Source organism: Danio aesculapii, chromosome 18 (assembly GCF_903798145.1).
Source record: "Danio aesculapii chromosome 18, fDanAes4.1, whole genome shotgun sequence".
Classification (NCBI taxonomy): domain Eukaryota; kingdom Metazoa; phylum Chordata; class Actinopteri; order Cypriniformes; family Danionidae; genus Danio; species Danio aesculapii.
Window position 1 is genome coordinate 9,127,110 of NC_079452.1, and position 12,520 is coordinate 9,139,629.

Here is a 12,520-nt window from a genome sequence, read left to right on the forward strand (position 1 = left end):
CCATCCACAGGCTTGAATGGTAGGTGCTAGGCATGATGGGTACATCACTTCATCCTCTATTTCTTCAACTATTTACCTTGATGTGCCCATCACTCTGGAACAGGGTAAATCTAGACTCTTCTTCCCATTTTTATGCTCCTCAGCAAAGTAAAACATTTTACAATTAGATTCACTCAAGGTTCCCACAATTCATAAAATTTGGTGTTTTAAAAGGTATATTTCTGACATTAAAAGTGGAAATTTTATAGTGTTTGTGTCCAAGTCATGAATTTTTATTGTTTTTAATTCTACTTCACATTCAGTATTGTTCAAAATAATAGCAGTACAACGTGACTAACTGGAACAATTTAGGTTTTTAGTATATTTTTATTGTTGCATGGCAAACAAGTTGCCAGTAGGTGCAGTAGATTTTTAGAAAACAATCAAGACCCAGCACTTACGATATGTACACTCTTAAGGCTGTGCAATTGGACAATTAGTTGAAAGGGCTGTGTTCAAAAAAAATAAATAAATAGCACGGTGGCATTCAATCAGCGAGGTCATCAATTTTGTGAAAAAAACAGCTGTGAATCAGGTGGCCCCATATAAGGATAAACATTTTGTGGACTGATGAGTGTAAAATTGTTATTTTTGGGTCCAAGGGCCACAGACAGTTTGAGACAGTTTGAGAAACTAAAATAAACTGCGCAGAAGACCAGCTGAAAGCAGGTCTAAAGTCCAGCGCAGAGCTCGTCAGTTGTGCGCCTTGCTTACACATTGCTTAAAACATGCTGGATGTAGAGCAATATGCAAATATCTTTACACATGAAAAAGAATTAAAGGATTAAAATATTACAAAAATTATTAATTTCTACATAAATATAAAAACCACCGCCTCCATGCCTTCTTCCTCTCAGGGGGCTTTTTTTAGTTTATTCACGACAACTTGCTTTTGTTATTGTTATCATTATTATTATATTATTATTATTATTATTATTATTATTATATTCATATTTATATTTGTTTTATTAAAAACATGCTTAGATTTGTCCACCTGTCAGGTTTTGGACCACATGAGGCATAGAACATGTGTTTGGATATAACTGTTGGATCTTGGATATGACCACACTTTGTTATTATTGTTTATTTATTAATTTGCTGGAAATTAGAACTAAATCTAAACAATATTTTCCCTTAACAAACTAAATTATGTAGGTTAATGGGTGTCTGTGCGTACAACACGTTTCCTTATCCACGAAAGATTGAAAGAGAAAGTGAAAGAAAAGGCTGATTGGACGAGGCTCATTCTTTATCCTCGCATTGCAGATTTACTGGTTTTCTCACTAGTGAAGTGTTTAGTTTTTCCCCTTACAAAGTCCATCGTGTAAATAGAAAATGTGCCATGGCATGATGCAACTGACTCTTAAAGGGAATGGGAGATGAGACTCTGATTGGTTTATGCTCAAAACACACCTATAACTCATTAAGAGAATAAGCTCAACCCTGTTAGACCATGCACTGTGGTGCAGAGCGGATCGTTTCGTCCTTAAAATAGCAAATGTGGATTGGGACACGCCCTTAATGCTTTTGCGCCCTGCGCTTTGGACTTTGCGCCTAGATCGTTAAAATAGAGCCCATGGTGTATATCAAAATGTAATATTTCATTGAATGTAACAGTGTCTGAAGCTTCATCTTGACAAATTCTTAGCAAAAAGTATTTAGTCATGTATTTAAACATATATTTGGGTAAATTTATCATTTTTAATATACTTTTAACCCATTGCATTAACGTTGAAGGCTAACTGAAGGCCCTTGAAATTCAGTTCAATCTAAATTTCAGTCCAGCTTTGATTTAGACTGGGTCTAAGATGTGACAACAATACACAAAAGATGCATTTTTAAAGTTCTTCATTACTTGTCCTGCAGTTTTGTTAGTTAATTTTATTATGTACTAAAAATGTCTGTAAACAAGTAAATGAAGCTCGCAAATGGATGGATTTAAAATACTTTTTGCTCAATGCTCAACACGAGATGCCAATTTTTCAGGTCTTTATAGGTCATGGAAATTCTGCTTTTATCAGTTAAAAGTCATGGAACAGTCAGGGAACTTGACGATTGGTTTTAAATGGGAACCCTGCTCACTGATAAGTGGGTTTTGTATTAATAATAATATTAATATAATATTTGTAGTTTCAGCAATCTCCTTACAGGGTTTCTTTGCTTGATGCATTCCAATAATTTAACCCTTGTAAAACAGATCAACATTTTTTCCATGACCACAGAATGCATCTTCTGATATGGTTTAAGTAATGAGAATCTACTCTCTGCGTCGGTTAGGGTTAAATAACTTCTTACTAGTTGAAACATAACCATCTATATAGAGGCTCTTACATATTTGCTTAGTTAAATCTAGGTGGTGACTTTTTTGGATGGGTATAAGCCCCAAACCTGTTTATCTTTTAATATAAAAGCAATCAGGTCCTTTGACAAAGCTTGAACTAAACTGCTGATATTGGAGGGAGCGTAATCTGTCTGCATTGGGTGTCCCACATTCACAAAAGAAATCACAACAAAAGTAAAAATTTAGGTTTATAAATTTATTTAGTCAAATATAAACATTTTAGTAATAAAAAACTACAACACACACAAACAGTAAGGATTTTAGGGGAACATCAGTCACTATTTACATGCTGAGCGGCAGCAGTGGCCATGATTTGAGATTAGATTCTGCTCTTCACTGCAGAACATCAAAAGTAATCTTTTCAAATATCATTAGCAGAAGATAAAAGCAAACTTCAGTCTATTGACAGCAGAGGAATGGCTGAAGTACCTGATCATGTCTCAGTAGTCTTTACTTCTGCCCGGCTGCAGGTTTGAGCGCAGTTTATACATGTAGTTCAGAGAGTCCAGCAGAAACGAGCGTGTAGTGTTGATCTCCATTAGTGTGAGATTATCCAGCTAAAGACAGAATGAAAGGCCATCAATCAATCACGTTAAACATTTGATTAATACAAGGATTTTCATTGTGCGCTTACTTGCTATATTATAGCTATATTCAAGTAACATTTTACACATGTAATTAAGAAGGGTGACTATTGATAGTGGAGCATGAAACTTTTCTAGTGTACAATTAAGACCAAAATATACTTCAGCCATTAAACATTGTGACAATTTTCATTATCATAAAACTTATAACAAATTTTTGCCATTGAATGGTGCAGTTTAATGATTAATTAAGTTTGTATTTTTGTAGAAGTTTGTAAGTATTTACAGATATATTCATAGTACACACACATATATTAAATACATTTAAATATACATTTATATTTACATCTCTCCAGTAATTCTATAAAACTCATTTCACTTGAACATTTAATTAAAACCTTAACATTTTAAAATGCAAAAACAACTCAAATGTATTTGTATAATAAGTGATTAATCAACTTTTAAATGAATGGTGTTTTTTACTGAATGTTTACAAATGCTGGGAAATGTAAAAGTGTTTATAAAATTAAATGTCAACCCTTACATTTTTCCCAGGATTTTCCCATAATTTACCCCACTACCATCCGTTTCAATATATCTGAATAACTTAAAATAAAAAAAGCTGCAATTAATTTAATTTTGACAATTCAAACCTAGGGTGACGCAGTGGCGCAGTAGGTAGTGCTGTCGCCTCACAGCTGTTTCGAGCCTCGGCTGGGTCAGTTGGCGTTTCTGAGTGGAGTTTGCATGTTCTCCCTGCGTTCGCGTGGGTTTCCTCTGGGTGCTCCGGATTCCCCCACAGTCCAGACATGCGGTACAGGTGAATTAGGAAGGCTAAATTGTTCGTAGTGTATGTGTGTGTGAATAAGTGTGTATATGTTTCCCAGTGATGGGTTGCAGCTGGAAGGGCATCCGCTGCATAAAACAAATGCTGGATAAGTTGGTGGTTCATTCCACCATGGCGACCCCAGATTAATAAAGGGACTAAGCCAAAAAGAAAATGAATTAATGAATGAATTCAAGCCTATGAATTGTTTATTTATTTACGGTGACGCAGTGGCGCAGTAGGTAGTGCTGTCGCCTCACAGCAAGAAGGTCGCCGGTTCGAGCCTCAGCTGGGTCAGTTGGCGTTTCTGTGTGGAGTTTGCATGTTCTCCCCGGGTGCTCCGCTTTCCCCCACAAGTCCAAAGACATGCGATGCAGGTGAATTGGGTAGGCTAAATTGTCCGTAGTGTATGAGTGTGAATGGATGCATCCCAGAGAAGGGTTGCAGCTGAAACGGTATATGATGCATAAAGCATATGCTGGAAAAGTTGGCGGTTCATTCCGCTGTATTGCGGCCCCTAGATTAATAAAGAGACTAAGCCGAAAAAAATTGAATGAATGATTGAATTGTTTATTTAAAAACCACATAAATTCCTTTTAAACCTACTACAGTTGTGTATGTAAGAATGTAAAGTGGAAGATGTAGCGTTCTGTCTTGAGTAAGTTTATGATAGAATGCACAGAAATATAATAACAAGCTTTTATTGCTGTTTATTTGAGACATTATTAGCAGTGTATAAAATAAGACGCACCAATATGGAAATTGTAACATCTTTTTAAGCAAACCCAAGTCCCAATGTGTCTATTCACAATGCTCAAATAGCATGTATAGAAGACCATATATTGAAATGCACAGACCAAATATTGAAAAAAATTGTTAAATCAAGAAGCATTTTTTTAAAGTAAAGGCTACTTGACGCACCTGCCGCTGTGCTATTTGTAACAACAGGGGGCGACTCAGAGTAACGTCACAATAAAACAGGGGTGAAGAAAATCAGTGAGTGGAATTCCTAAATGAATGCATTTAGTTGACCCAAGCGAAGGTAGAAATCAGCCTTAAGAGTGCAGGTTCACTGTCTCAGTATTTGAGTGGTTTTGATCTACTCATCAGTTGGTCATGATAATTGTGGTGTTTTACCTGAGCATGAGCTTCCTGCTGGCTGATGAAACTATCAGCTGAAAGCCTCAGCTTAGCCATACGCGTGTCCCAGATGTCCTTCACTAATGTTCGAATCTCATCAGCTTTGGGAATGTTATCTGCAGCACTGCACACAAATACAATATCTCAATATATAATAAACTATTATTAGTTTAAATTCAATTCAATTCACCTTTATTTGTATAGCACTTTTACAATGTAGATTGTGTCAAAGCAGCTTCACATAAAAGGTCATAGTAAATTGGAACCGTGTAGTTCAGTGTAGTCCAAATACACGGACATGAAGCCTGTGACAGTGTTTTGTAGCATACAGTTGGTATTGCTATCATGGGCACTTCAAAAATAAAGTTAATAATGATTATTGAAACTTTAAATCGGTGACTTTGGTCAGTGGCGCAGCAGGTAGCACAATCGCCTCACAGCAAGGTTGCTGGTTTGAGCCCTGGCTGGGCCAGTTGGCATTTCTGTGTGGAGTTTGCATGTTCTCTCCGTGTTTGTGTGGGTTTCTTCCAGCTCCTCCGGTTTCCCCCACAGTCCAAAGACATGCACTATAAGTGAATTAAATAAGTTAAATTGGCCGTAGTGTATGGGTGTGAAAGAGTGTGTATGGGTGTTTCCGAGTGTTTGATTGCGGCTGGAAGGGCATCCGCTGCACAAAACATATGCTGGATAAGTTGGTGGTTCATTTCGCTGTGGTGGCCCCTGATTAATAAAGGAACTAAGCCGAAAAGAAAATGAATGAATAAATAAAATGCAGTGTATCTGATGCTTTAGATTAGATTCAACTTTATTGTTATTACATATGTACAAGTACAATGCAACGAAATGCAGTTTAGGTCTAACCAGCAGTGCAATAGCAGAAAGTGCAGGATACAGGTATAACCAATAAAGTGCAGTTATAGAAAAACTATGGTGATATTTACAGATGGATGTACTATGAACATTATATACAGGTTGTATTAGCTATGAACAGCGATTTATAATAAATGAATATATGTACAGGTTGCTATTAATAATCAGAAGTGTGCAGATAGATAAAAATTACAAATGTACATGCACAGTGGGTGTGTACAGTTCAAATAAGTGAATCAGCGCAATGTAGTGCAATGAATATTTGCAAACTTTAAATGTGCAAATGTTAAATAGTGCAGTGATTGTGAGGAGTATAAGTTAGAGGAGTGTGGGGGTGTATTGAGGGGGGCAAAAGAGTCAGTGAGGGGCAGAGTTCAAGAGGGAGACAGCTCTGGGAAAAAAAGCTGTTCCTCAGTCTGCTGGTTTTTGTCCAGAGGAGCCTGAATCGCCTGCCGGAAGGCAGGAGTGAAAAACAGTCGGTGAGCAGGGTGAGAGGTGTCCCTAACAATACTGCGTGATCGGCACAAACAGCATTACTTCTGGATGTCCTCTATGGCTGGCAGTGTGGTCCCTGTGATGCGTTGGGGAGTTTTCACCACCCGCTGCAGTGCCTTACGCTCAGCAACAGAGCAGCTTCCATACCAGACTGAGACGCAGTTGGTCAGGATGTTTTCTATTGTGCAGCGGTAGAAGTTCACCAAGATGGCTGACGAAAGCTGGTTCTTCTTAAGTTGGCTGAAGAAGAATAGGCGCTGGTGAGCCTTCTTGATCAGGCTGGAGGTGTTGGTGGTCCAGTAAAGGTTCTTTGAGATGTGGGTCCACAGGAACTTGAAGGATGAGACAGGCTCAACGGCCATCCCATTTATGTGGATGGGATCATGTGAGCCTGTTCGTCCATTCCTGAAGTCCACAATGAGCTTTTTGGTCTTGTTGGTGTTAAGGAGCAGATTACTGTCTGTGCACCAAGTGGCCAGATGCTGTATCTCCTCCCTGTAGGCAGTCTCATCATTATTGCTGATTATACCAATCACTGTGGTGTCATCTGCAAATTTGATGATGGTGTTGGATCTGTTCACAGGCCTACAGTCGATGGTAAAAAGGGAGTAGAGGAAGGGGCTCAGCACACAGCTCTGTGGTACACCAGTGTTGAGTGTGAGGGTAGTGGAGCAGATGTGACCTGATCTAACATTCTGAGGTCTGTTAGTCAGAAAGTCCATAATCCAGTTGCAGAGACATGTGTTGATATCCAGGTCTCTAAGTTTGATCATTAGTTTGGAGGGTATGACAGTGTTGAATGCTGAGTTGAAGTCAACAAACAGCATTTGTGCATAAGTGTTTTTATTGTCCAGGTGTGTGAGTAAAGAGTGCAGTGCTATGGAGACTGCATCTTCTGTGCTCCTGTTGCCACGGTAGGCAAACTGATGTGGGTCCAGTGTGGATGGCAGAGAGTCTTTCAGATGTGCCAGGACCAATCGCTCGAAGCACTTCATGATGATGGGTGTGAGTGCTACAGGGCGGTAGTCATTCAGGTATGTTGGGCTGGAGCGTTTGGGCACTGGCACAATAGAGGTGGTTTTAAAGCATGTTGGCACGGCTGTTAGGTTAAGCGACAGGTTGAAAATGTCTGTGAATATCACAGCAAGCTGTTCTGCACATGCTTGCATGCCCAGGAATGCTGTCTGGGTCAGCAGCCTTACGCATATTGATCCGACTCAGTGCGGTGTAGACTTCTGAGGAGGTGAGTGTGATAGGTGAGTGGTGAGTTGAGGAAGTGATCCTGGTGTAGGGTTCTTTATTGTCTCTTTCAAAGCGGGCATAAAAGTCATTAAGCTTGTTCAGGAAGGAGACATTTGTAGTTGTGGGTGTGGATTGGCTGGGTTTGTAGTTGCTGATGGCCTGGATGCCCTGCCACATGGGCCGAGGATCAGAGTTGGAAAAGTGCTCCTCTAGCTTTAGCTTGTAACAGTGTTTGGCCTTTTTGATGCCCCTCTTCAGATTAGCCCTGGAAGTGCTGTAGGTCTGTGCATTATGTTATCTACATAAATTTGTATATAGCAAGTAGGGCTGCAACAGTTCAAATTTCTCACGGTTCCGCAAGTACAGTGGTTATGGTATGGTATGTGCTGTGTTTAGAAAGAAAATGGCTACAGACAAATTCAAAGAACAATTTGAACACCTATTTATTGGATAATGAACATCTGACAACTCAACTTATAAAAAAATATATAAACATAAGCAGATTTTGTCCACCTGCAAAAAAATCAACATTTCAACCGAAGACCTGTGTAGTTTTCAAAATAAACATAAAAATATCTTACACTGGGCCATTGCTTACATTAAAGGCTTCAGGTTTTTGCAAGAAAACCGGTATTTGTTATTTTTTGTGTGTCTGTGAATTTACATTGAGTGACTGAAGGCAATGTACTGTGTTTTGGTCTGACCTGCACTTTTCCTTCACACAGACATGATATAAATTCAAGAACTCAACACACGAAACGTGAGGAAACTTGACGTCAATGACAGATTTACATACTAAGATGTGATTGGAAAGGTCTTTGCTCTTGCAACACATGTGAAAGGAAATCTGAATCCTACAAGGCAGAAACTGTTTTATTGCAGCTGTTTTTCTGCCAAAACCAATATTAAAAATGCTTATTTTTAACTGTGAATCACAGGGAACACTGAACCATAGAAGGACAATAAGACAATTCACATTTTACCAAATAGTTAAGGATTTGAAGACAGTAGTCATTTTAGTGGAGATACATTTATATGAACAAATATAAATAGAACCGTTTTTACAATTCAGATAGCTATCAATCAGACAACTCGCATGAAATGACCTGGGGCCTTATGTATGAAAACTTGGGTTTAATTCATACTAAAACATTGCGTACGCACAAAGCTGTAAATATGCGTACACAGTAAAAAATTTAGATGTATGAAAGACGGAATGTACGCGGAATCCCACGCATATTCTCTTTGTACATTTGAATTAACTTGAAACTGAGCGCACGTGCACAAGCGCAAAACCCCTCCCTGCCTCCTCCCCCTAATAAATATGGTAATGACTCTACTTTGGCAAAACCAAATGAAAAAGCAATGGCAAAAGCAAGCAAAAAGAGAAACTTAGAAAAGATTGTGAATTGGAGGTGCTACTTTCGGAGGTAGACCAGAGAAAAACGGTGTTATTTGCAAGTTTGTCCTCTGGAATTAATAACAAAAGAAAAAAAAAAAAAAAAAAGAGTGGGAGAGTTTAGCTGACACGGTTAACGTTAACACAGTGGGGTCTGAACATCGCACTGTGAGTGAATTAAAAAAGAAATGGTCCGATGTAAAGGTGTAAAATGTTGTAGTGTCTATTTAGGCTAAGTTTAAATAGCACACCTCGTTGGAATGAGCTAGTTGAGTGATTCCCGCTCATCCCTGTTTGATTGACAGAGACAACATAACCAAAGAGAGCGGTGAACAGCAGCGTGAGTGGCGTAGCCCGTAAAGCGCATGGCAACATGTTTTGACACGATCCGATTATGAATCCTGTTCGAATCCAGCGTCTGATGAACTCATTTTTCTTTTTTTCCCCCATTAAATATCAGATTTTGCCTACTATTCAGGATTCATTAACAAGTGTGTATTATGTGAAGTGCATTTGAGCATCACATATTATTTGCACATTTATTGAAAGGAAATGTTTCCGATTCACTTATGCAAAATCGACTTCAGATGGCACCTTTATAGCAATGTGCGTATAGGAGATCGCTCCTATCACTTTGGGAAAACCGGGGATCGCTGCAAATTGCGCTTTAATGTTTGGCTGGTCAACTGCATGGTATGGAAACCTTATATACCTGCTAGACATGCGGATGATCCCATCCCATACAGCTGGCATTGCACGGCTCAAAGCTACTTTGTAGTGTGCAATTTAACACAATTGCCTCTAGGAGTCGCCAATGGAAATAAAACAAACACACACACAAAATGCACGTACGCCAGACATGTAGTTGGCGTGGACCAACACACATTCTCATGTTCATTTCATCGTTAATAAATCCAAACGTGAGCGTGAAATCTGGCTTACGCAAAGTTTTTGTGCGTATGCAGCGTTGATACATGAGGCCCCAGGTTAAAAAAGCCTCAAAGAGACACACTCTGATTTTACATTAAAAAAAAAACTAGTTTGAAGGAGATCTGATACTCACTGGTTGAGTAATAATTTGGTCAGCTCCATGTAATATGGATTTGGGATGGGAGTAAAAGTGTCTAGTTTCCTCTCCTGTTCACGGATCTCTTCTAGTTTGTCTGGAAATGAAAAGATCAGCTGGGTTTAGAGCCTGCTTTCAGAAGAGACGGCGTCAGACAGTGACTGAACTCACCTGTGTCCATCCATTCTGGAGGAACTATCCTGCATTTTTGTCGCTGTTTAAGATTGAGAGCCAACCACACAGGAACTTCCACAGGCAGACCTGGGTTGAACGGGCCCAAATCTCCCTGGAAAAAATATATAAATAAATCAGATACACACTTAAGTAGCTGTAGGTGAAAAGGTAACATATGGTCAAAACAAAATATGTAATACAGAGATGGCACAAAATAAGCCATCTTCATTAATTTTCCTTCAGCTTAATCCCTTAATAATCATGGGTCGCCACAGAGGAATGAACCGCCAACTGTTCCAACATATGTTTTATGCTGCGGATGTCCTTCCAGCTACAACCCAGTACTAGGAAACAGCCATACACTCTTACATTCACACACACACTCATACACTACAGTCATTTGTGTTTACCCAATTCACCTGTACCACATGTCTTTGGACTGTGGGGGAAACCGGAGCACCCAGAGAAAACCCACGCGAACATGGGGAGAACACGCAAACTCCACACAGAAAGCTGGGACTCAAACCAGGGACCTTCTTACTGGGGGTGACAGTGCTAACCACTGAACCACCGCCAAATAAGCCATATAAATACAGAAATTAACATTAAGTATATGGGACATTCTCCCAGAAATATATATTTTCATAAATGTATATTATATTTTAAAAACGTATATTTATTTATGTATATTTATTTACATATATTAATAAAAAATGTGACAAGGCCTGACCTTTATGCTTGTCCTCCTCGAAAAATCATACAAAAACAAGCATAAAAATCACACAATTCAATGATAGATCACATACTTGATCACTGTCAGTTTCTTCATAAAATGAGGTCACTACCGAGGTGTACGAGCCTTAAAGGTGTACTGCACGCTTTTTTTTTTTTGTTAAATTTAATGCAAATGTGACAGGACAGCCAAAACATGGGGACAATTATACATTTATTTGTATTATGTATTTGTAGCATTTATTTGTAGAATTTATTTATAATTTCATGTTTCTAATCAATTGATGTTATTGCTAACAACTTAAACTTGCTATTTCTGAAGTTTTTTTTTTTTTAAATAAGCATGACAAAACTATTAAAGCTGAGGACAAGGAACCTTTTCACATTTCCAGGTTTTTCAGTAGCATCTTAAGGCATCAGAGTTTGGTAAACTTGAAGCGCAGTAAATCGGAGAGTACAACAAATAATCTTTTTTACAATCCTATTTGCTGAAATACTAAAAGAAAAAAACTCCACAATGGTGTTATCAAGACAATCAGACACAGCAGCCAGAGGAAACCCATAGATGCTGCATTAGACCCATAGACGCTGCATTAGAATCACTTCGCATCAGCAGTAATTCATTTTCTGTAATTTGACGTAAAAATTATACAATACATACATAAATGCATATAAATGTTCAGATGTTTTATTTTTTTAAATCAAAATATTAAAAACTTTCAAGGATTAAAAGTATGATGACTGTTAAATGCGTCATAACAGTCTTGTGAAAAGGGTGCATTAAAGACAGGGTTTGTAAATTTGTAAAGTGTAAAATTTGTACATTTTTTAATATAGAACAAAAATCAGAAAACCAAATGAATGACATTTTCCTTCTCAGAACAACTCACAGAAATCAATATAGATATATACACACTCACACGTTGTTGTTTTGTAACAGAAACAATCATACTATTGCCCCTTGAACACAAAAGTCTTATGTTGCTCTTTTGGATTCTCAGAAGTTATAGAAATTAAAAACGTAAAACAGGAAATGCGTTGGGACCATTGTTTTTGATTACATCCCTCAAAAAGGTCTTATAGATTTATATAATATATTTTGTAAGATTCTTTATATAAATATATCAAAACTATATTTTTAATTAGTAATGTGCATTTTATAGGCGACAACTTTAAAATGGATTTACTCAATACTTATTCACTGACATCTTCAGATTCCAGATTTTCAAACAGTTACATGTCGTTTGTTTATCTGTGTTGATGTATCTCACTGGTGATGATAACTCACATGTCGAGACTACCACAAGCATGCCATGGAGAATTTATTACTCATTATTATTGTCTAGGTAATGTTATGTTAACGTTACTCGTAAACATTAGAGCAAGCGAACTATTAGCACAATGAAATCACCACACAGACCGACTTACATGATGTAGATTATATATTCACTCACCCCAATCAAATAGATTTTATCGAGACTGAAGTTCGGGATGATTTTGACCATCTCTTTCTCTGCTAAAAACTCGACCTCCGCTGGATCCATTCTGCTGCATGTGTGACAGTTTTCCCGCGTCTGTCAGACATTTGTCTATGACATCAAGGAGGGGAGGG

General features: G+C 38.1%; 1 protein-coding gene across 1 annotated transcript; it reads right to left on the reverse strand.

The window, feature by feature from the left end:
* Positions 1-2,565: 2,565 nt before the first annotated feature.
* On the reverse strand, positions 2,566-12,496 carry gins2 (GINS complex subunit 2). Its single transcript, XM_056478444.1, has 5 exons — positions 12,363-12,496; positions 10,174-10,288; positions 10,000-10,099; positions 4,928-5,054; positions 2,566-2,937 (listed from the first exon to the last, which is right to left on the reverse strand). Exons 1-5 carry the CDS (start codon positions 12,450-12,452, stop codon positions 2,821-2,823), a joined length of 549 nt encoding a protein of 182 aa, XP_056334419.1. The 5' UTR covers positions 12,453-12,496; the 3' UTR covers positions 2,566-2,820.
* Between the last annotated feature and the right edge of the window lie 24 nt (positions 12,497-12,520).

What these genes read in the sequence shown, in the direction of transcription:
- gins2 (XM_056478444.1), bottom strand. Translation starts at nt 12,452, where the DNA reads ATGGATCCAGCGGAGGTCGAGTTTTTAGCAGAGAAAGAGATGGTCAAA. An exon ending in TCCAGAATGGATGGACACAG is followed by an intron (nt 10,100 to 10,173) that starts GTGAGTTCAGTC and finishes TTTCATTTCCAG; the next exon opens with ACAAACTAGAAGAGATCCGT. An exon ending in AGCAGGAAGCTCATGCTCAG is followed by an intron (nt 2,938 to 4,927) that starts GTAAAACACCAC and finishes TTCTGTCTTTAG; the next exon opens with CTGGATAATCTCACACTAAT.